The sequence below is a fragment of the Gallinula chloropus genome (genome assembly GCF_964237585.1).
Source record: "Gallinula chloropus genome assembly, chromosome: 1".
NCBI lineage: Eukaryota > Metazoa > Chordata > Aves > Gruiformes > Rallidae > Gallinula > Gallinula chloropus.
In genome coordinates, this window is record NC_140085.1 from 14,312,677 (window position 1) to 14,338,087 (window position 25,411).

Genomic DNA, 25,411 nt, shown 5'->3' on the forward strand with positions numbered 1-25,411 from the left:
GCTCAGCCTTCAGACAGGCCAGACATTTTACACTGCAGCCCCCGCTGTATTCAATTAAAGAGCTTTTTTCTCTAGACAGGACTTGACCAGAGTCAGTGAGCTTGAGTTGGAAACAAAGACAAGCCTTGAGGCAGAAGGTCTTATAATATTTCTAAGTTAATTTATAATCATAATGCTTTTAATCTTAAAAGATAAAGTAAGTAAGATGGTGTTGTGATTAAGGTGCAGAATATCTAATTTGAGAGGTGCATAAAAGGAAATCAAGGAGTGCTATCTATCAGGAAGATAACTGTAAAAGGATCAAGCCTTCCCCCATCATCACTATAAATCTTTCACTGAGAAGAACTACTAGGATATAAAGAACAAGAATTTCAAAAAAATAAAGATGAAAAAGGAGACATGTTAAACACTACCTAACAAGCTTCATGACATGAGCACAAAAGTCTTAAATTCAATGTCATAAATTCAATACCATCAAAAGATTCAGCTACTACATCCTTAGAGACTGTACTGTGTAAATCAAGCACAATATTAAAAGACAGTGAAATCTTTAATATGTGCTAAATATTTTAAATTCATCGATACGATTCACAGAAATACCACAGAGGCATCACCAACCATTTTTTTCCATCACATTTTTATAGATGTGTCATAGCTTCTGTAATTAAAACATAGCCCAAACATTTACAGAAAATGGATGAGCTGGAAAACTGCCCTTGTGGACATGATTGCACGCGATCGTTATACCTACTCCAGTAAACACACCCAAATATGCCAAGATTAATACCTGCATATGTTTAAATTACCACTTTGAAATAGATTAGATTCAAGGCAGCCCACCTATTTCCAGAGGCAGCGTGTGGTGATCCTTCCTTACAGGTACTTTCATGGGGAAAATACCTTGTTCAGAAGCATCGACTGCTATGATACTGCCATATATAAACCCTCTCCTTTTAGTTTCACATTTAGGGCACATAAGCCCTTAGTTTCCTTTTAAATGCACTAATCTTCTTAACGGTATAATCAAGCTTCTAATATATAATATTATCAGTTTATATTTAGAAGGAATAACCGTCACGTTAGTGGTGATAGACGTATCTCTCCATTCATCTGACTGAATTACCCTGGATAAATCTCTTTCCCCAATTCATTTCTGCAGAGACAGCAAGCAGCTTTATTTTATTTAAAAGCAAATCATTTCCAAGATATTTATAGTTAATATGTAAAAACCCTGCTTTAAGTTTGAAAAATGTTTCTTTCTGCCGCCATTTCTCACAGGGAAATGTTCCAGTTTGTAGCTTTTTAAATAACATGGGATTTTGCAGGCTACAAATTCAACAAAAGGTATTCCTACAGTGCAAAAACTTTCATTTTGTTTGCATCCTTCTGCAGCTTTGTGTCCTTGGAAAGTAGAAATGAGCCTGAGCCTGTAGGTATATTTAAGTAAGTTTGTATTGAAGAGGGCTCTCCTTTTTTCCTTAAGCAGAACTGGGAGATCGGCCAGTAATTCCTAATTCCTGCCCAATATATTACCAGCTTTGTACCACATAAAAGGTGCCCCTGCCAATACAAACCCTAAGCCAGAGCTAAATCACAGAAATGTGGTCTTCTTGGGAGATACTGAAAGGGGATTTTTCAAGACACCAGGCAGTTGGGCTATCTTTTGGCATATGATAGGAATTACATCATGCCTGCCATGAGACAGACAGTAAGCATAATAAATAGCTGCCAAATACCCAGGATCCTGAAATATACACTAAATTCTCTGCCAATCCACTCACATACACTTCCTTGTTGCACCTCTTCTGAATCTGAAGAGCACATTAAATGATTAGCTACCCAACATGTATAACTATTTATCCCAGCAGCCATCTGATTGCCTGCAACAGAAAACCTCAAGAAGCAACAAAACAGCCAGGTATGTAATAAAGGATATCATGGAATATGCTCTTAAATTAGAACTGAAAGAAATTCATTATTATGCTTTCATTATACCTAAACATTTTCAAACTGTTCAAGAGAAAGAGAGGAAATGGTTTGCCTCAGTGGTAAAAACCTATACAAGGTACCAGCAAGTACAGCCGAAAATGAAAAAGGCCATCAAACACTGGTACAGCTAATTAAAGAGGTACCAATCTCTCTTTGTACCAAAGCACAGTGTTCTTAACATTTAAAAAAAAAGCACAAAGAAGATGATTCCCCTCTAATTCCAATTCATTAGAACCACTCTGCATGCTGAACATAATAAACACAAGATAAATTCAGCAGAAGAGATGAGAACTGAACTAGCACGCAGCTGGAACTTCATCCAGATCATTTGACCAGGGCATTTTTTTGCTACAAACACATCTGCCTAGCAGTTTGGGCAACATTACTATACAGAAGCTGTTGACCCAGCTACATTCTCTGAGCAGTGCGCCCAGCTCTTTGAAAAATGAGAGAAGAGGGGAATAATCCAGTAAACTAAAAATTTGGGTGCTCCCTCACACATGGTCACTCCTTCTGCCACACCCTTCAGCCCCTGGACCCCAGGGTCAGGCTTGCCCTGACACAGATCTGCCTCAATAGGGATGGAAACTGCCATCCAGATTTTCAGCTTGAAGAGTAAATTAGTAAAATTTTCAAGAAGAGTGTAGAGTTAAAGCTGTCCTGCCACCTAAGGTGTCTCATCACTCATACTACATTATATATCAAGAAGCCATGGACTTTGTTGGCATTGATCCTCCTTCATGGGGACCACAGTCCTCCTCTGCCCTGGAGCATTAAAAACCAGAGCACTCCAAGGTCTCAGACAGAACATGCAATTTTTGTCAACAGTTTGGCCAATCTGAAAATTTGAAGTACTGTGCTTTCTAGTGTCTGCCTGAGTTCTGCAACTGATAAGAAAATCTGCATGCTCTAGGGAAAATACAGTTAGAAAAGAAAGGTTCCCTATTTCGGGCTCTTTGAGTGTAGAGAATGCTCGGTAACTGCAACAAGTGTGAGCTTGTAAATCTGGAATGAAAGGTTAATAGTTCCAGTGCAAGTCACTCAGTAGTGTTTCTTAGCAGTTAGTGATGTGCAATCGGAAGAAATATTGTCCAGCAATTAATTTTACAATGTGTTTTCTCAAACGGAAAATGCTGCAAATAGCAGGAGAATTCGCTCTCTACTGTAATCTCACTAATTGGGAAAAAGGAACTCAGGGGTGGTTGGACATTGGGGTTTTGGGCAAGGTCCCAGAATAAGAGTAGCCAGCATGTAATACACCAACACCACTGCTCAAAGACAGTTAGAGTTTAAGAAAACAATTTGTACTAAGAAAACAGCCAGATGCCATCGCATTGGCTTTCCCTCAGTGATGAATGGCATGAAAGCTCCCTAACATCTGCTGCCACTTGATGAAACAAAACTTACATCTCTTTGAGTGAAAAGGTCCACAGATGCTCACTGGAGTAATCTGGGTTGCCTGAGGCTGGGGAGGGACCCATGCTGCCAGCCCTGGCCAAACCTTTTCATCTCCACTGGTTGGGGCAAATTCTGCAAACATTACAGCTCCACTGTACCTCCATCATCTTCACTCTGCATTAACTACATTATATTGAAGGAAAAGCGCGGCAATGAAGAACACAGCAGATAATTCCCTGAATGAAATAAACCTGCGTTTCTCAAAGCAACATCCACATCTGCTCTGAGCAGTTCCTTTCTATTTGAGGTGAACAGCCCTGTAAATATTATTCCTTGAAAAAAAGATAATTTTAGAGACACAAAGACCCATTTGTCTAGTTAAATGAATGGAAATTCTCTAGATGCATTACAATAGGTTTTCAAGTTTGGAAGCAGAAATATCCTTTAGCTGTAGACATCCAGGAGGAGCCAAGTGACATATCTCCTCTAAGTCTTTTTTACTGAACACTAAATCAGGGAAAAGTTTTCCACTGAAAAAGAAAACTGAACAAAGACTTGATGTAAAGGAAAATGTGGTCAACATATACATCAGAAGCCACATAGCAACCTCAGGTATCTTTATAGAGAACACGAGTTTGTTACCTTGGAAATGGCAGCATTTCTACCAACTGCACTTCAGTGCCTTAAAGAGGGAATTATTATTCTGTAATTTATTTTGGGAACAAATGCAAGGAGAGAAGTGAGGGTTTCTTGTCTGAATCAGATCTGTTCAGTGGCCGGAAATTAAATGGTCAACTTGTCAGAAGTAGAACTGTTCGATTTTTGGTTCAGTGACCATAATGAAAAGAAAAAGAAAGAAAAAAAGATCAGCTTGGGTTAACACAAAAGGAGAAGTACTGAGGGGTTTAACACAAAAAAATAAATTAAAATATCAGTTAGGTCAATATGAAAATCTTCAATGAACCCAAAAAAATGAGATAAAGAATTTTGTTCAAGCAGAAAAGTCTCATTTCATTTTCCGTTTATGCAGCTAACTTCTTTTTTTCACAGACAGTTTCACAATTAAGATGCTTTTACCGAAACAAAAATCAACACTTTGTTTTGAAAATATCAGTAATGCATTTCAAATGTTTCATTTGCCCCCGTTTTCCATTAAAACATTTACCAAATTCTACCCAAACACGTTATCAGGTTTTATCCATTGCAAAATCAGATTTTAAATTAATTCAGTACAAACATGGAAATTCCAGCTGAATCAATTATCAAGTCCTGTGTCTCATGGAAGAACACTATCCACTTGAAAACCTAACCGATGGGGTATCAGTCATCAGCAAAACAACTATAATAATTGGAAAGCGTAAAAATACTCGCCTGAGGTTTTTGATCTTGGTACAAACCACAATGAGGTTCTGAAGGCTACAGCTTTTTTGGGCCACAGTCAGAAGAATTGGTCTCCAAAAAATTTTAACACTGGAGTTTAGCCAGAGATCCCTTCTTTCAAATGCACTGGGAAGGTTTGGGGGTTTTTTTACAGCACTTTACAGTACTGACTCTTCAATTTCCATGCCTAGTATCCCCACTACTACTGCACTGCAAGGATGGGCAGCACTTTGTCAAACCAGGATCTTTGCCTCAGCCACTTGTGCTGCTTTTCTCTCTGTAGTACTTAGTATCGATAATCATTCCATCCAGTGTCCAGATGAATGTGTCTAATTCTGGAAAGAGGGTTGTTTTTTTCTAGGAGTGCATTTCCCCCATGAGATAGGAACACTGTGAGGTTATTGTAGCCTGGAAACCACAGCTTATTTAGCCAGAAAGATAAAAATTATCTGTATTTCTTGTTCTTTCCTATCTATTGTATTGTCCTGGGAAGCAGTGGGAAAAGTGGAAGGCAAATGGCAGAGACCTTGCCAAGCCCCGTGATGAATGACTTCTCACATCCCAGGGCCTGACACGAAGGGAGGCCACCGAGGGTCGAGCTGCTGTTTTCAGACGTTACAAAGGCCGATCACCTTCATTTCAGCACAGGACGAGCTCTCCCCAGTGCAGGACCGGCATGGGCAGACACAGCTCTGCCATGAAGCATTCCTCTGCAAGAGCATGGGCAACATATATGGGAAAAGGATTTTTCTGTGTCCTTCCTAATTCATTTATGAATATTCTACCAGACTGCATGCTGAGAACACCAAGTACCTCTCAGCCACAGAAAGAAGAGTATTCCCAGATTTCTTTAAGTCTTTTGTCCAGTCAGTGTTGAGTGCTTTCCCTGTTCCATTTTCCTTCCCTCCTCACTGCTATGATATGCACAGAACACGGACAGACCATTAGCTTTCACAGTTTCCCCATACGTTCCAAGGGAGCATCCTACATGCACTGCCTGTGGACAACCAACACACAAATAAATCCCTTCACACCCAAGCTGGGGCAGACCAGGATCTGCCCACCAATGCAGTGCAGCAGGATGGGGAGGGGAAAACCAGCATTTCCTCCCAAAAACATGCCTGTACATGAAATGGAGCTTGCTTGTCCCATTTCCCTCTGTGAACTGGAGATTGCTTCTTCGCCAAATTTTGATCATCTTCCTGCACTCTCAAAGATCATGTTGGGGGGATGGAAAGAGGCAAAGGATCAGGCCCTTTATGCTGCATGTTTTTCATCTGCTAGACCACTTTGCCTACAGCCAGACAATGGCCAGGAGCTGGCAGGGGGAGGAAGGACTGTGTGCCACTGTCTGGCCACCCATGGCAGCAAGGAACGGTGAGCTGGACAGCTGGAGCAGCCGCAGCCAGAGCTGGGGTTGGCAGGCAGACCCTCCTCTTGTCTTTGAGCTCCATTGTGTAACACCCATTTATTACAAAACTATGCTTCAAGCAGACACAGGAAGGAATATAGAACTCTGGCTAATCTGAGGCAATCACAGCTTTGCTAAGCATGGCATAAGGGCTCCTAGCATTTCTTCACGATCTGGTTCATAACTCAATCGCCTCAGCCCGATGTACACAGCCCCGCCTGCTGTGCAAAACAATTGGCTACACTCATGTGTGCATGTGAGTAGATGCCACTCAGGGAAGTACAGAGATCTTCGTCCCCATCTCTGATGATTAATCTGCTCACCCTGCTGAGGGAGAGCAAGACCACTGCCAGTGTCCCTCCATGCTATATCTCGCAAAACCAAAGAGAGAAAGCAGCGACCACCCTGCACGTCTGCATGTACTCAGGCTGCTGCCTCAGACCATCAGTTTACATATGGCTTCACAAGTATTTCCAACACCTACTTCTCCCCTACATCAGAAGAGTGGGCTTACTAATAACACTTCTCATCTATCAAACCTAAATCAAATTTTATATCTCAATCAAATATTCTGAACTGTCACCTTGAGCTGCTCCCCTCTCTAAGTAGGCAGAGAGCAGGAGGGATGGGGCTGGACGCACATGGGGCCACCATCCATCTGATGGCAAACCCTACTGTTACCTTCTCTTCAGCAAGGAGATGGGGACAGCCTATCTCCAGTGTTGGCGCAGCATCTCCCTCTTGGGGAAGGGGGCAAGGCAGCCCCCCCAGGGAGGGTCTGTGGGACCCACTGGTCCCACTGCGGGGCTGGATACACCTCCTGGTGTTTGTCACTCCAGGGCAAGGGACATTGGGGCAGCACTTGGACACAGCACTAAAGCACTTGTACAGTCAAGACAGAAACCTGCAGCACACATCATTTTATGAAGAAAGACAATGTAGAAGCCTGAAAGAAGTGGGTTTTTTTTAAACTTAGGGTAGTGTAGGGTAAAGCTTGCACCTGAAGGGACATGGATTTGTCACCTGCTGTCACTCAGGCCTCTTGCAGGTTGAACTTCAACAGACACAGGCTGGAAAAGTGCCATTGATCTCACCCCCCAAGGAAACACTTGTGAAACTCTCACAACCAATATCAATATCAAAGTGCCTAGAGAGAAGCAGGGAACATCCTCCTCTGTTTTGTTCCCAGGATGAAAAAATGCAGCAAGAGGGACCTTGCAAAGGCTGTGAAAAACAGCCTCTGCTTTGCAATAAAGGCCTTTTGGAAAGTGTCTGCTCCCTGCAACTGTCACTCGCATCCTGTCCCCCAGGACACCTCCAGCTTTCCAGCCCAGGATGTCCACACAAAGAGCATTACCTACAACAGGTGGTGGGAAAACACTACAAGGTAGCGGTCAGGAATGTCTTGATACCCTGGAAAGGCCAAGAATCCCACTGGGGTGGAGGGAGAGGAACATTGTGGCAGTCACTACCAGCATGCAAAAACCATATACACCAACCAGTCTCCCCAAACTGCTGACAGCAGCATGCTGAGACCAAACAGCCAACAACTACACCAAAGGGAGTCTGGAGTGAAACAGGTGATGCTGCGGTTGGTGAGATGATGATCACACCCACAGGTGCCTCTGCCTGAAGCTAAGCAGAACCCATCTGTCCAGGGAAGGCAGTGCTGCCTGGGAGGCATCAGCTGCTCCAGATGGTCGCAGGAGCTGCTGGCAGGGATCCTGTGGCCCTCTGTCTGGCTAGTGGGTGCCATCTCCAGCCCCAGCCAGGACCTCTCCAGCTGCAGAAGGACATAGTAATGAACGGTCCTGGATTATGGAATAAATGGGCACAAACCCTAATGACCCTCACAAACCCCAGTTCCCCTCTCCAAGCAGGACATGCACTTCTCTGACATTGCCCAATTTAAGCCATTGCCTTATTTAAACCATAAAATAATGGATTATATAAACCATTGCTTTATTTAAGCTTATTTGACACTGTTAGGTTTACTATTGGACTTGATGATCTAAATAATTCTGGGACACTGTAAGCCAAACACTTAGTGAGATAAATATTAAAACAAAACAAATACTTGAAAAAAACCCAAAGCCTCTATGACACTGCTTTTCCCCTTAGGAAAACAGTAAAAAATGTGTTGCCCATGGGCACCGGTGGGGGCAGCCTGAGGGAAGGTACCAAGGGTTTGGACCAGGGGGATATCTGCCTTCATGATGCCATCAGCATCATCCATCAGCACAGCCCAGTCCGCACTGCGTCTTTCATTTCCCAGAACTGACCCGAGAGGAGGGGAAACGGTGAAAGACGTCATGTTTAACAAGAAGACATCAACTGACAAACTGGGAAGACCTTTTCCACAGGCAATCTGTTCCTGGACTTTGACAGATGTTAAAAGTTGCACTGTCAGAGTTTGTCCTATGTTTATCCCAGCGGCTAGTCACAACCAGGGGGAAGAAAAAAAAATTAGGGATTACACAAATATTCCAGACACACATTTGCACTCTGTGCACCTTTCATGCCCGATGAAAAGGCAGGAAATGTTAACACAAAGAAAGGAAGCATGTTAAAAAGACTGAACCCTTCATCAGAGACTATTGAAATTCTCATAACAAGGAGTGGTATGAAAGGTTGCCTGTTCTCAGAGGTAAGACAGTGCCGTTTCCTTCCCTCTCTGTGGAGCAAGCACTCATGACATATCTAAACCACAGCTGTAGGGCATGAGACACACAAAGCAAATAAAGGTTGCATCTGAATCCCTCTCGGTTGTATCACCATGGTTATTATGAAATGGAAAACCATCCTTCAACCAGTCAATATGCAAAAACTCTAGTACTGTGCTATAATTAAAATGCTTTGGTATTTCAGAAGCTGTGGCCTTCAAACATCCAGATCAAGGGAACAATAAGGAAAATGAGAAATGCCACCAGTCTTACCCTGTTCTGCCTATGAACCAACATGGCTTTGGTGAAATAATTGGTGTAGGAAACATTGGAGAAATGAACTGCATGCCACCTCCGAACAGTAACCTACTTAGAAGTGGTTTACTGGTCACCATAGGTCTTGATGTACAAGGCTTATATGTTGTTTTACATATAACTATTTATTTCTAATTACGAATTTTAATTATTTACAAGAAAAAAATAATTTCTACTTAGAAGCTGATAGTATGAACAGATTTTAGCAATGAACTCCACAGATAAATTATGCACATTCAAAAATAAGCCCTTTAAGCACAGAAAATAGATAATACGTGCAGTATCCCCACCGAAACAGTACTTTTGCACCCTTTACAGCCTTCTTTTCTTCCTTGACTTCAATTCCAGGCACTGTGTTATGGGGAAGGTCCATGCATACACACCAGCTCTCACACCAAGCTCTGGGCCTTGGGCAGTGAACTCACTGAGGCAGAGATCATTCTTTTAATGTATGCAGACGTGCCCAGCGTAGGCCGCCCTGCACAGGCCCGTGATGCCGACAATACTGTTTCTGTCCTACAGTCAGATGTCACCTGGCAAATGTGGGTCATGCCGGCAGGCTGTGCTGACTTTGATTTCTGTTATTTGGGGCAATCACGTCTCCTTTGCAGGGGGGAGCAGCCCCCTGATGGGGGGAAGGGGAGGGAAAGGATTTAACCAGAGATTACATCTCTTCTGCAAATTTGCAAGAAAGGCTCATTTAGGCCTTTGTGGACCTTCTACCTCTTTTCATCAATCCCACGCCTGACCACATCTTTGGCCGAGCCATCTGCCAACATCTCATTTGGACCAGGAATTAGAGTGATGACAGCTGAACCCGTCAAAATGTAACATCTTCCCTAGCAAAACACAGTTTGTAAGAGGCTGTCAGCTGTGCCCTTGTCTACCTTTTTCTTTTAAAGTCAGGATCCTTCATCGATTTCTGGTCAAGAGACCTTAAAAGCACAACATTTTCAAATTTGCCAAGACACTCCACAGGAACTCTGGGGCTAGAGAAGAGCTTCCAAAAGACAGATGATCCACTGCCCAACGTCAAGTTTTAGAAACCCACATTCACTCAAAAATGCACCAAATAAGGCTCAGATCTGACAAATTCAAACTTCTGCAAAGATCCATTTATGCAAGAAAATCCAATGCACACCAGAGTACTCTGGGGGATTTGGTGGATGAGGACATGTTTAGGAAATGCCAACCCCAGGTGACATTGCTGTGTGCTACAAAACCCAAGTGCAGGATATTGCTAAGGACTTCAGAGGAAAGAAGACAATTGACAAGGGGCTTCTCCAGTCTTAAAACTTCTGCAATCTTGCTACCTATTGCCAGCCTCACGTATTTAATTTAAGCATCCCTTACGTTTTACAGAATAATCCCTGAAGCTGGCTAGACTCCCACGAGCAAATTTTTTTACATGCCTGTTTAACTTAAACCAAAAACTGATGGAAGCCTCTGCTCTTCCAAAGATCAGAGGAGAGTCTTAATGGACGAGATTAAAGTTTTTAAAACTGCAAAAGACTCCAGAAGCTGACTTGCTTCTCAGGTTGATGCTGGAAGACATGGACCAAAATCTGTTCTTCTGTAACTGATGCGCCATCACTCACATCAGCTCCTGTGGACTTTAACTTCTACCAGCTCACAAAAAGCTTTCTACACTTCAGCATGACTTGCAGAGGAAATACTCGTTACTGAGTTTCTGTGACTCTCTTGGAATCCTGTGTATACCCCAAGCAGCATCACTACTTACTTTTCAGTTATTTTCTCTCTTCCTCTCCCTCACTTTGAACTCCAAGAATTTTTAGTTTTTAATAATCTGAATGGTAGGAATTTACAATGAAAATGCCCACCTGATCAAGTGAGTACCAGAAATGTAAGTAACCCTAATGAAAAGAGATACTAAGTCACAATCTATATTTCTTAAATACTGCGATTAATGACAAAGGTGGAATTGGCCTGACTTTAAACAACTTTTTATCAGTGCTGAAAGAGTGCCTAACCACCACTTAAAATAGTTGAAAACTTTTTTTACAACCTATCAAAGCAATGGTTCCAGACAATATACAGTATATCTAAGAATAGTAACAGTCATTGATGGAAACTGATAACATTTGGGGACTGAAGGTTAATCCGTTCTGGAAAAAAAAAAAGAAAAAAGAACAATGGAGAGTGAAATAGAAACCCAGGTCTCATTAAGAAAACTATTTTAAGGGAGAATTATGAGGTTTAGCATCAATCATGGGAAAACAGTTCAAAGTTGTTCCTAAAACATCTAAATTTGAAACCTTGGGAAAAAGGCACTGTTTGCAATGACAACAAAAACAATATTTAAGGGATCAGAAAAACTACAGTGTAAAGGTAATCCATTTGCATGTTTTAAATGCTACAAATTTGGCTGTTCATTGTTAGGTCTCTGTGAGTGAGGGCATTGAAGACTCAATGTTCAGTCAAGTTTATTCTTTTTTTTTTTAATGCATTTTCAATGTGCTTACTTATCTGCCCATAGATGATGGCACATGCTCTCAGCACTGAAGGCTGGTTGACATGGATAATCCAAATTCACCACAGATTGGGAATCAACCCAAAAGAACTTGAATTAAATATTTCAATATATACTGTTGGGGGTTGATGGTGTTTTTTTTTTTTCTGAAGAAATTACATTCTGCTCAGCAGATTACAGTGGAAAGCCCAGGAGAAAACCAAAACAGGGTAGCTGCTTTCTAGCAGCCACGCTGTGAGCAAGCCAAGCGGGCCCTGATGCAGCTCTCCAAACACGCGACCACTGCTTGGCTGGGAGGAAGCTGAGCAGGTGCCTACATTAGACCAGCGCACACTTTGTCAGTTTGCATTTGAGCAAGTGCTTAAGTGCTTTGCCAGCTGAAGGACCTAATTAAATTTGAAATAAGCTAATTCAAGGAATAAAAGTCTGCCAAAGGTAATAAAATTGTTTACCGATTTATCAAGTCAGTCCTGTATATAAAAGAGCATATTTATATGCAGCAGAGGTCTGGTCTATTCAATCAATGAATGTATTTTTAAATATTTACTGATTGCGGGAATAGGGCCAAATCTGGAGTATTTTTAAGGGTTAGGGGAGAAGTGCTAAATCCCAAAGTATCTAATTTAACTATGCAAAGTAGGGAATATTATTGCTGTCATTTTACTTATGACATTCAGAGGCACGGGGAAATAAAGTGCCAGATCCAGTGTGTCTGAGAAGCCTCCTGCAGAAGTTCCCATGCTTGCCTGGTTGCCAGGCAAGAGTCTTCTGTACCTTGTATGGGGCAGCTCAAGGGACAGTTGGACAAATGGACAAGAGCCAGTGTCACAGCTCCACTGGCTGCACCGTGGTTTGACTCCCACCCTGAGAGCCCAAAGAAACAGCTAAACAAATTAACAGAAACTTCTTGGCTGATTTTTGTTTAAATCAGAATTTTTCTCATCCAGCCCTTAGTGTATCGTTTCATGCAATTTGCTCCTCTCTGAAGCCAGTGCTCTCAGGTACTGCTGTCACCCATCCCTGCTGAACGGGGGGGCAGTATGTGTGAAACAGGGCCTCATTAGGACTTGTGAGGAGTCAGAGCACTGTATTTGACTATGCTCTCTGAGCAGGTGAATTTGCATTGTACATGTGTAAATCTACCTTTGTCTTGTGCTTCTGTACCACATCTCAAAACTCCAACACTGCATCCACACAAGTCCATCCACCTTTAAAGTTTGATTATTAAGTGATAAATGCTCAACCAGTGCACACTGGCACTTTTCAGTAACATTAAACTGCACTGTATAGAACTCTGGACCGTTTCAAATAATTTCTTCAGATACTTTGGATTTTTTTTCCCTTCTGCTAGCTTTAAGATTGATAATTGTTATATTTAAAAATATGCAAATGAGACATTTCTAAATATCCCACTGACAAAGTGTGCTTAGCCCAAGGATGCGTCTGCTGCGCTGTGCACGGCACGCAGGCAGTGCTTCTGGCCCCGTTTTGTGAAGGTTTAATCAATGCACAGAATTAGGGGAGGAAAAAAAAAAGCAAGTTAGGAGTAAGATATGAGGCTGGCTCACACCGGGGTGTACCTGCATCTTGTGCTGTGCAAACAAATTAGTTTTCAAGTTCAGTCTGTGGACTTTCTTCTGTGTTCATTGGAATCAGTACGATCCTTTGAACGCATCCTGCTTGTTGGTTGGGTTTTTTTTTTACTCTTAATCCAGCAGATTTAGGAGACACCCTGACTGGTTGCAGCGCCCGCGGCAGATGTTTGCCGCTGGCAGTGATGACACTGAGGGCAGAGCAGCACCCGCGCTGCCTGCTTGCAGGCGGAGAAACGCAAGCAGGGTACAAATTTCAGCCGGGCAGCAGGGCCAATAGAGCCACAGGGGAATAGGCAGCTGCCAGCGGCTTCCGACGCCCCGGGACGAGCCGGCCGCAGCGCACCTGAGCAGGGCTGGCCGCGGGGAGAAGCGCAGGGCGGCTCCGCAGCGCGCAGCGGCTGCGCGGGGGCGCGCAGGGCCAGAGGAGCGGCGCGCAGCAGGGGCGCGGGGGCAGAAGCGGCTCCGCAAAATCCCCGGGCGCCCCGCGAGAACGGGTAAGTAAAAACCACCACCAAACAAACCCCACCAAAAAACGAGGCACGGAGGTATATTCAAAGCCGCCGCGTTTTGTTCTGGCAGATGCAAAACAGCGAGGCAAATCCACCCGTGGCTACCTGAAAGCTCTGGGGCGGTTCTCTGCAGGCTGCTATTTCAAAATCCAATCCCCATTTTTAAAGGGAGAGAAGCAGAAGAGCATCCCCGGAGAAACACGCACTCTTGCCCCACTCCTCACCGTGAAGGGCCGAGGCAGCCGGGCAGCCCTGCCCACAGCCCTGCCACAAACCCCCCTTCCTCCACAGACCACCAACCGGGCTTAAACACCGGCTGCAGAATGGAAAACACGGCAGCAGCGAAGAAAGGGGGCGATTCTGTTACTTGTGTGTCCGAACCATATTTTTTTATTTTAAATGCAGTATTTAAAATCGTGCAGGATGGAAATTGCAGCTTCTTTTTTTTTCTTCTTCCTCTTTTTTTTTTTTTCCCCCCCTGCACATTTGTGGTTGAGCAGGTAGAATGTAATTTAACTGATCTGAGTGTGTTTTACTGGCCGGAAGATATGGGGTTTTAAGGAAAAACTGAGCCTGGTGAAGTCATATAATTTGCATAATTTCCATATGTGGTTTGTTAAAAAGGACACCAGTATTTTAAAAACAAAACTTTCATAGGAATTTGGTAAAACTGTACTGTTAAAGGTTATGCAAAGACAAAAACTTCAGGACCCCTTAGATCTTGTGAAAATCAGCATTTGGCATGCTTGGGTTTTTCTGTCTTTACCATTTAAAAATTTAATCAAAAAAATTCACATGGCTCAACGGGTCTGTGATTTACCTAAAACTTAAATTCTGAGCTGGAATTTATCAAAGTCAGAAGTTTAACTCTATCTTTAGCCAGGGACCGTTACACAGTATCTGTTTCTGAGCAAGGCGTTTTAAACAAATATTTCTTTCTGATTTTTCTGACTTTGGAATGCTTACTGCAGAATCAGGTATTGTTGCCTGGCATTGCAGACCCTCGAGCAGATACAAAGAGAGAGGAATGATTAGTGAATACACTTTAAAGGGGTCTTCCATGGGTAGGAATTTAAAAATGTGTCAGACGTGAAAGTTATCTGTACGGAGAAATGATGATAAGGATGCCGAACAGCGCGGTTGCAGATTTACAGGGCCAGTCTGCAGCCGAAGGCTGTTTCCCACAGCAGGCAGGAGCGTACCTGCCTACGAGGCCGCCGTCAGCCCTGGGCTGTGTCCCTCACCCAGCGCATCACCACTGAAAAGGCTCTACGTGCGTGAACAACTTTGCCTACTCTGTTTCATCCTCCTCAGCTTGGGAGTTCAGCAAAAGCAGGTGGTTTAGTATTTCTGGGCACGACCTCCTATTTCCAAAGCCACCTGTGAGTGCCCGACCCACCGCTCTCGCCCGGGGCTCCCACGTTCCCTTCGCAGGGATGCCCCGGCAAGGCCGCGCTACGGTGGGGTCCCTGCTCCGTGCAAGGAGCCGGCCGCGGCTCCGCACAGCCACCGAGGGCAGGGTGATGCGCTCGGTGCGAGGCGGGGCCGAAAGCCACTGAGAAGTGGGATAGGGACAGACTTCCAGCAACTTGGGAGGATCTGGATCCGCCACCGGGCCGGTTAAGGAGAGGGTTGTCGGAATTTCCTCTGGCTCTGGGGCCGCGCCGGGGCTGCGTTAGCAGCGCTGCGGCGGGGGGCTGGCCGCGGTGGTCCCTGCGCCCGGGCGAAAAAGGGCGGCCGCGGCAGGTGGAGACAGTCTCGCACGGCCGGGGCAGTCCCGAGGAGTCCGTCGCCGGGGCTGACCTGGGGCACGGCACACGGCCGCCGCGAGTTTCCCCGTCCAGGGCGCCTGGCACCCTCTCCCCCGTCGTCCCCCGTCCCTCATTCCCTGCGCGGCCGCGGGGCCAGGGTGCCGCTCCGCCGCGCGGGACCCACCCCCCGGGGCCGCCCTCCCGCCCGCCGCCCTGGGACGCGCAGCGCCGAGCACGGCGGGCGCCTCCACCTACCATGGTACTCCTGGCCGGGCACGTAGGCGGCGGGGTTCCCCGCGATGTGGAGGGCGATGAGCACCTCGCCCTGCTCGCCGTCGCCCTCCAGCTCGCCGTGGTGGGTGCAGAGGAAGAAGAAGGGCGAGAAGCGGGCGCGGGGGGCTGCCGCCCGGCCCGCCGCCAGCAGGGCACCCAGGGCGGCCAACAGGCAGGGCCAGCCCCCGGGGACGCCCCGCCGCCGCTCCATGCTGCTGCCGCCGGCGCCGCTGGGGCATCCAGGGCACGGCGGGGCCGCCGCGCCGCTCCGCTCCGCGCGGGACGGGGCGGGACGGGACGGGGCGGGCGCTGCCCCCCGCCGCGGCCCGCGGGAGTTCGTGGGGAGGCGGGCGCGGGGCGCGGAGCGGAGCGCGGCGCGGGCAGGGGCGGCCCTTCCGCGCCCGCCGAAGGCTTCGTCGTCCCCGCCTGCCGCTGCCGGGGTGCGGGGCACGGAGCTGGGAGTGCGAGGGCTGGGAATAATTTATTTCCCCCGGTGTCGGGGTGGGAGGGAGGGGAAGGTCCCTCCCCTCCTCCTCCTCCTCCGCCTCCTCCGCCGCCACCGCCCGCTCCTCCCGCTCCTCTCTCTGCGCGCCGGTGTGCGGTGCTGCCGCTGCGGGGACGCGGGCTGCGAGCTGGGCTCTGGTGCCCGCCCTTTGTCTGTCTCCGGGTCCCTGCCCCTGCCTTGCCCCATCCCCTGCGTCCCTGCCCCAGCTGCCGCCCCTGCTGCTCCTGGGTCCCTGCCACTGCCACTGCCCCTGTCCTTGGTCCCTTCCCCGACACCTGAGTGCCTGCTCCTTTCTCAGTCCTTGCTCCCAAGTCCCTCTCCCTCGGTCCTAACCCTTGCGTCCCTGCTACTATCACTCTAACCATCATTTTGTCCCTTTCCTCCCCTCCAGCCCTTGTCGTTTTGCACTATTCATCTGTCTTTGTCCCTCTGACCCAGCCCCTACTCACCTATCCCAGTTGTTTTGCCCTTACTCCTCTGCCCTAGTCCCTACCCCTCTGCTCCTGCCCCAGCCACAGCCCTGCTTCTGCTGTAACTGCAGGAAAAAGTGACATTTTTATTCACACCTTCTCCACTACTGTCTTCAAACTGATTCACATGTGTACGCACACCCACCCACCCACCCCCCCACACACACACACAACTGGAGGTGGGCCCTGCAGCTCAGGGAGATCAGTGTGTGAGTCTCTGGGGAGGGCAGATCCCCAGGGGGAAACTTCAGCCCCCAGAGAGTGTGTGCCCAGGCCCTTCATCCCAGAAAGAGGAGCAAACCCAGTGGGGACCACGGGGGGAATGAGCAGCTGAACACAGAACATTGGCAAGTAGAATAATTCATAAAAACATACATTTTTTAAAAAGCAGGGCTGGCAGAGGGACCGCAGCATAAGGAGACGGGAGCAAATCTACCAGGGTTTAAAGCATCTACCACACTGCTGCTGGATCCTGACCAATGCCCAGAGACCGCCCGGGTGAGTGGTAATGACATGATGCAATTGGAAAGGAGAGCATACCTGCCAGCATTTTTGAAGTGCAAAACTGGCACAGTCCAGGGACTCCCTCATGGATTGGTTTCAGTGCCAGAGGGAAAGGTTCCCTCCGTGGAGGCGTGAGCCACATGGATGGCACCACGCAGCTGCCCTACGTCCGTGCAGGCTGCTTTGCTGGCCCACCTCCTGCCCAGCTGATGGAGAGCCCGCGCACCGTGGCCCAGGGGACATCCTCGCCATCTGCCCCACCTGCCTTTCCCCCTGGCTCTGCACCAAGCCCGAGTTCACCACCAGCACCAGCAAAACTTTGCCACAGTTTCCCTGCTTACTGTGTTGTGCCTCACTAGGGATGGAGCAAGGCCACGTCCCTCCTTGGCTTGGATGGAGAAATGCACTGCGACGGGATCATGCTGTAAAGACGAAAGGGATCAGCGGTGCATGGCACAGGGGATGGGGCATCTCCCACTGCCGCTCCGGCTGGCCAGCGTCCCAGGTCACTGCTGTGGAAACTGAGCTCCGCAGCGGCCGCTAAGGAGTCAGTCTGGCTCCGAGGCTTCCTTTTTAGCTGGGTTATTTATTTTTCAGCTTTGGGTGTTTGTTTGCTTTGGTGGGGTTCTTTTAACATCTGTGCCTCCTCCATAAATTTCAATGCTTGTAAAAGTGAAAGACTAATAATATAATTTCATCATGCCAAAACCTCATGCAGGCAAAAGCTGTGTGGTCTTGCTGGCGAAACCACTGCCAATGGGAAGTGTTCTCCCTCGTTTGCTCTCGCTCCCCTCCACCAAGAGCTTGCCAGCAAAGCCAAGCCATGCCAGAGGGGCTTCAGCTGAGCAAACGCACCTTGGCTTATGCCTCTACCCAGCATTAGTGGAAAGTCAGACAGTCTGGGGGGGCTGCCAGGCGTAGCCCCTTTTCTATAAAAATGACTGTGACAGCGACAAGGGGTGATGCAGGAGGAGGGGATGCCGGCTGCCTCAGCTGGGCTGACACTGTACCAGTTTCCAGCAGTGCCTTTTTGTTGGTTTTTTTTTAATTTTTTTTCCCCCTTCCCCAAGAGATAATCCCTAAATATGTTCAGGAGCTCAGGGGAAGCTAATCTACAAACAGATTTCAGGACTCAGGCTAGTACTTCCTTGAAGTCGCTAGGATTTATATACAGCCCATGTTGATAAATTTTAGGCAATTTTCTTTGTTTCCAGCTGCTTAGTATACAGAGCAGCCAGGAGTGTTAGTGCAGCCAGCCCACCCCTTTCCTTTACAAGTTGTGTGTGCCACTTACCAAGGAAGGGACATGCAGTGAAAGGAAAGCAAAAAAGGTAATATCCCCACTCAGAAGCCTTATGCCTCACCTTATTTCCTTCCTCCATTTCTTTACCTTATGCCTGTCTTCTGCCTCTCTCTCTCCTTTCTCCTTTGTTCCTTTACTATTTCACAACACCTCTAACCTCCTCTTGGTAGGGCAAGACAGGGAAGCCCCACACTCACAACCTGCCCTCTCATCCGGGTTTTTCTGGGCGGGAATCCAGCAGAGACCCTGGACTGCTGATTTTTGGGACACGGGACTCCAAGGGATCATTTGGGACCTCAGACCCAGTTTCCTGCACCCACCAGCAATAGTTTAAAAAACATTTAGTCCAAACAAGAAAAATGCCTCCCTGGCCCCTATCCATCTAGGTCTCAAAGTGCTTCCTGAATCAGTCCTACACACTTCAAGCTCATTTTGGCACAGAAAGATGATGCTAATGTTGCCCATCAGCAAAACACAGGGACCCAGCATATTGTGAAAACCACAAAAAACAGAGTTTTGTATGTCCCTACTCCAACAGGAAGATATTTGCTGAGTACGTTTGCAGGCAGCCAAGGCTGTGGCCAGGCTCCATGCGTCAGAGGGAAGGAAGAAAAAGAAACTTCCCAACCCTGCTGGTCTTTACCTAAAGGAAAATTTCTTCCTGGTCCCAACTCCAGCTTGATCTCTCTCATATGCATATGCTTTACCCAAAGCTCCCCCCAGACATCACCTGGTATGACAGGAGCGCCAGTGTGCCCTGCTCATCCCCTGACCCAGCTCTGAGCAGCCTCCAGCACAGCCGGGACAGGAGGGAGCTGCTCAGCGGCCCCACCACTCTGTGCAGACAGGCTTGCAGGGGCCACCAGCCACACGCCGGTACATGCCGGTCCATGGGTGGGCCTTTCCATCGGGTCCCTGTCACCTCACAGATCAGGGTAAATACGGCACCTGGGGTTTGAAGATGAGGGCTTTATGCTATGCCTTTGGCCAGTAGTTCCCATTCATCCTTCTCCCATTGACAGCAAGACTGGGATATTATTATTAATACCAATAAACCAGTTTGTTTAAGAAAAGTGGCCTAGACCAACCCCCTTGTGTCAAAACAAAAGCTTGTAAAAATCATAATAATCTCTATTTTCACAGTCCTCTAATCCAAGATTCTTCATTTAAGTTACAACAATTCCCTGTTAAGGGCAAAAAGCACCTAGTGCTGTGGGACGGATGTTGCCACAGGCTTTCGCCCCTCGTGCAGTATTTTTTTAACACAGAAAACATCAGGGAGTAAATCGAGATGAGAAATGAATAAAGACTCTTGTCTGCAATGGAGAATGCAATAGGTGGAATGTAAATAATTACTTAGGAGGTACAGGCCCCTTCCAAGCATGGGCGGTGGGGGGAAATCACAGCACAGATGGACGTGGCTGCAGTCCATATTAATTTATGGAAGTGATTATTCAGGCAGTGGAGCTGCTCACTTCATTCAGGGAGAGAGCTCGCACCCCAAAAGCAGAACTGAAAAGCACATTAGCAGGCGAGTAGCTGTTTTATTAATACAGCTACAGCAGACCATTTTGCAAGGGTCAGGGTAGGCTGGGGATCTATTAACACTGAGCAATAAAGAGCTTTGTCCAAGCTCCTTGGGTCTGGGAAAGGCTTTCATGGAAGGATGTAGAAAAACACCCTTGTGACCACATGGTGGGTCCTGACACATGTCTTGTCCCCGGCTTTTAACGGCTTCCTATGGCAAAAATTAAGGAAACTGCCTAGGCTTTTGCCATACTTAGCTGCCAACCGGCGAGCTATGGAGCCACGGAGCACCAGGTTGTGAGTACCATTTATTCCTTCTGGTGTAGCATGGAACAGCTGAACACAGGGCAGCACATTGAGGCACTTTTGACTTTCTTATGCTAGTAAAGACCATAAAGTAGACTTTCCAAAGCACGATCTTTCCACCAAGTGTGTTTATTTTCTCTTCATCCGTGCAAGCATGTGATGTGTTTCTCTGTATGCATTTCCTCTTGACCATCAGACAGACAAGAAAAGCAGACCTGCTCATTTCACTGCTTGGAAAGTTTTGCCAAAGACAGACATACCAATGCCTAGAGGAGAATGATGTGATGGATGTGCAGAAGAAACAACCTTTGTAGCTGATACGAGGAGCAAATTGCCTATGATCACTTCACCCTTGAAGAAGCATTGCTGTGTTACTGGCATCAGTGGTACCCCCGGGCCCAGCAGACACCATAACTCAGGCGTGTTCTTGTCCTGAGACATAAGGGATGAGTTTTACTGCACAGTAGCTGGTTTTGAGATGGGGAATGCAACATATTCAGCAAATACTCGCATCGAAAACACAGCACACAACCAGACTGAGATACTTGGGGCCAGTGTCCCGTCCCACCCCACCCATCCCATCCCATCCCATCCCATCCCATCCCATCCCATCCCATCCCATCCCATCCCATCCTTTTTTGTCCCCAACATAGACTAGAACAAATACCAATCATTGAGGTGGACCTCTTCTGCCCACCTCTACAGGTGGGCTATCAACACCATCAGTGCATTTCAACTGCTGGCTGGAAATCCTCTCCTCAATCATCTCAAGGTGTATGGGGTAACTTCATAATCCCAACTAGGGAAATAAATGGGGATGATGCATCTGACCATGCTGAAGTGAGATGAACACCATGTCTCTTGGGGCTATCAATGAAGTTAAAGCTTCAGTGTCAGTAAAATTTGGCTCTAGTGAAGTTAAAACATCTGCCCCGCGAATGTTGGACAGGAAAGTCAGAAGTAATTCGTAGCTAATTGATCTCGCCTCTTCTTCCAAAACAAAGTCTTCTGTTCATGAAGCCTCCTTGTTTTCTTCTCCTATTTATGCAGGGACTTACCACAGGGGTCTGGCGCTCTGGAGCTGCCTTGGCCATGCCAAATAACCCTTGTCACAGTCGGATAATAATGCAGCCTTGCCTTGCCAGTTACATGAACTTTGCTCTTAAGTAGAGCCCAAGTCATTTCTAAACAAAGGCCGAAATGTGAAATTATAGGCAACTTCCATGCCTATGTTATTACGAGATTTTAATTTTTGTAGAGTAGGAACAATAGCAGCTGTTTGGCTGCTCCTTTTTCCAGTGGGCTGCTACAATCTGCATCTTCTGTAAACTGACATCTCATGATTTAATCTGAAAATGGAGTTTTTAACTGTATACATTATTTTCTCTCTTGTATTGCATTTCATTTAAATGGGTTTAAACTTGCATTTCTTTATTGCTTATTAACTTTAATGAGGTATGAATATAAAATACACTATTAAGAGGCTTTTCTTTTTCAGAAAGGCATTTCTTTACAAACACTGTGGAGGCTATCAAATAGGTGGCCTAAACCCTTATATTTACTGTTGATCTTGTAGCCACTGAAAAAGAATATAAGACTAAAAAAAAAATCCAAACCAGGGAACAAGTATTAATAACTTCCTATTGTCTGGCTTAATAAAAGAATTTAAAGATGAATACTTTCAACGTGTAGAAAGTGTTTAGGCTTCCATACCTTACAGATTTTATTTCACTGAATTTGTTTTAAACATTGACAACTCCTACAGCAAATAAACTATGCTGATGCTTAGAGAAGAAGGTACTGTGAAGGAGTTTGAGCTTGAAATTATTCTGAATATCTACTATGCACTATCTACTATGCACTAAAATTGCTGAAGACAATTAGTCAAGAATTATGGGTCTCATTTTCATACGTTCTTAATTTGGATGGTCTTTCCTTTAATGAACATTTTTGTCTGCAACACAAGCATAAAAATATACTCCCTCTGTTTCTGACTCACTGTGCTGCTGTGCCGTATCAGCACCGCATGAGGACCGTACCTAAGTATATTTAAGGAAATTCCACTTGACTCTGGTTATTTACAATTCCAACGTTCAATCTTGCTTTGCAAATCTGATTCTTGATGTACTTTAAATATACATGTCTTAAGTAAACATGTGGGCATCTCCCTCAACAAGTGTTCATGCCCATGACTATTGTTTCCTACTATCCATTCGCAGCTCTGGATTTCCAGGAAGAAATGCTGGGTACTTACCCGTGTTACATCTGCATACTGAAGTTTCCAAGGCTTTCATTAACTTGCAAATATTTATCATGGGCGGCCTTTATCTGAAGAATTTTTTAAATGTCAGTGGCCACAAAAGAAATGCTTAGTCCACTTTACAGCCTAATTTATCTCCCCACTTGGCTATTATATCCCAAATAACCCCAAGGACCCAAGGTACACAGGGCTAACAGCCTGGGACAGTTTTAACAGTTCGCTTTGTGAAGGGAAGTGGGATGTAAATCCTGAGGAAGCCTATAAAAGGTATTCTTTCTGTTTTATTTAATGATTACTAAACCTTCAGAGACCTGGAAAAGATATTCCTTCTCTTCTATTTAACAGTCACTAAATTCCCAGAGCCCTGGAAATACATTTTACTGTGGGTTTTGAGGGCTTTCTCTTTTCATCTCTGCATTTCAAGCACATCTGAAATACACAATTTGGGTGATTAAACATCAGTGGACCTGTGTGCAGAGATCCAAGACTCCACACCTCTATCTAAGTCACACAACTGCAGCCGTGGGGCTGTGGGCACATTGCAAGGAAACGTTCCGTTTGCTTGGTGTGTACTGCAGAAACTTTCTAGGCTGTTGGGGGAAATACAATCCAAGCTAAAACTGAACTGTAGTTGCAGCAAAGATATTTAAAAGGCCAGCAGGTTTGTACAAAAACCTGAACTCAACCCAGGAGCCCCAGTAACACACAGGAGGAGGGTGTCCCCAGGCAGCCACCAGGCTGCAGAGTCTGTCCTGCCACCACCATGCTCCCTGACCTGCAGCCCAGTGTGGGACATACATGGGGGTGTCAAAGCTCATAATTTATGTGAGACCCAGTCACGAGGGCCACTGAGTGCTCAGATTCGTTTTTCAGCCCATCAACACTGGGGTTAATGTGCTGGCCACCCTCACTGATTGAGTTGCTGCATTTATGCACTGAACTCAATTTTTTTTCTTCCTTTTTTTTCCCTCCCTCCCTCCCTCCCTCCCTCCCTCCCTCCCTCCCTCCCTCCCTCCCTTCCTTCCTTCCTTCCTTCCTTCCTTCCTTCCTTCCTTCCTTCCTTCCTTCCTTCCTTCCTTCCTTCCTTCCTTCCTTCCTTCCTTCCTTCCTTCCTTCCTTCCTTCCTTCCTTCCTTCCTTCCTTCCTTCCTTCCTTCCTTCCTTCCTTCCTTCCTTCCTCCCTCCCTCCCTCCCTCCCTCCCTCCCTCCCTCCCTCCCTTCCCTTCCCTTCCCTTCCCTTCCCTTCCCTTCCCTTCCCTTCCCTTCCCTTCCCTTCCCTTCCCTTCCCTTCCCTTCCCTTCCCTTCCCTTCCCTTCCCTTCCCTTCCCTTCCCTTCCCTTCCCTTCCCTTCCCTTCCCTTCCCTTCCCTTCCCTTCCCTTCCCTTCCCTTCCCTTCCCTTCCCTTCCCTTCCCTTCCCTTCCCTTCCCTTCCCTTCCCTTCCCTTCCCTTCCCTTCCCTTCCCTTCCCTTCCCTTCCCTTCCCTTCCCTTCCCTTCCCTTCCCTTCCCTTCCCTTCCCTTCCCTTCCCTTCCCTTTTTCTTTCATTTGTCGGGGCAGGGGGGGGGGACACAAGTGAACTCCTCACAGCAGCCTGGCAGCAGAGACTGGCTGGGCACGGAGTGGGAGGGAAGCAGAGGATGAAGGAGAGGGGGGTGTGCAGAGCGCTGCAGGGTGGTTACGGAGAGTGAAGGGACCACACGCGTGACCTCGCGGGGCCCGGGGGTCTGCGAGTGGCTCAGCTTATGCCAGGGACAGGTGGGCACCACCAGCCTGACCCGCAGATTGGACGCTGGATGAAAAGTCGTGAGAGAAGGCGGATGCAGAGATGAAAACTTGTGGTTACTTCTGTGTTTACCAAATGAATCACGTCAGAAGTTTGCATCCCCAGAGCTGCACAGTCAGACTACTTGTATTTAATTTCATATGCCTGTAAATTGTCAAATTAATTATTTCTCAGAGGAAGCTCTACCCAAGAAGTATGTCAGGACCATAAAACACGAGGCCAGTATACTGTGACCATTGAGTACAGTAAGGGAGTTAGGAGTGGTGCCTCCACTTCAGTTTTGACCCACAAAATGACTTTTTTAACCAAAATAAGACTGCTTGGAAAGTTAGACTTGAAGGTTAGTTTTAAAAACCTCTTAATTTGTATTAGCTCCAAAGCAAACATTGTGATATGCCAGATTATTATATAATAAGCAGATATTTTTCATTATTCCAAATCTCCACCAGAAACCTAAAATTCATAACTTCTGAGTCAAATATTCCTCCTAGCTCACTTTAAGAAGGTCACTGAGAAATTGCTCAGAGTGGTTGTCAATGAGAATCTCTCATATAATATACAGTATAAATGAGACCACAACATTTTTTATCCTCAAGAAGAATCACACTTATACCACTGAGGAGGAATCTGGTTCCTGGGAGAAAACTGTCAGGTTTTCATCTCTGCCTCTAGCTTCTCTTAGGGAAATCTGTCCTTCCACAGCTCAGCATCATCAAGGCTTCTCAGTCCTTGTGTATCTCATAACTAGACTGATCAAATACCTTCCCAAATACTATAGACCTCAGACATGCACCTACACACTCAGAAAACTTCCTAAATAGTGCTGTCCTTCCACAGCTCAGCATCAGCTCAGCCCGCCTCAGAATGGACAGCAGGTTCTTCCTTCAGGTTGATGTAAAGGCACATTTCAAAACTATTTGACCCTTATCAAATTATTTCATACAGTTGTCTTTTCTTTCCCCATGCTGGACCTTGTTCC

At 46.4% G+C, this 25,411-nt stretch overlaps 1 protein-coding gene across 1 annotated transcript in view; it reads right to left on the reverse strand.

The window, feature by feature from the left end:
* Positions 1 to 15,986, reverse strand: part of RELN (reelin) — a gene marked incomplete at its 5' end in the record, with an annotated part of 289,955 nt that extends 273,969 nt beyond the window's left edge. The window contains one exon of the mRNA XM_084269735.1: positions 15,758 to 15,986. Within this exon, the coding sequence (XP_084125861.1) occupies positions 15,758 to 15,986 (229 nt within the window). The remainder of the gene's footprint in view (positions 1 to 15,757) is intronic.
* Between the last annotated feature and the right edge of the window lie 9,425 nt (positions 15,987 to 25,411).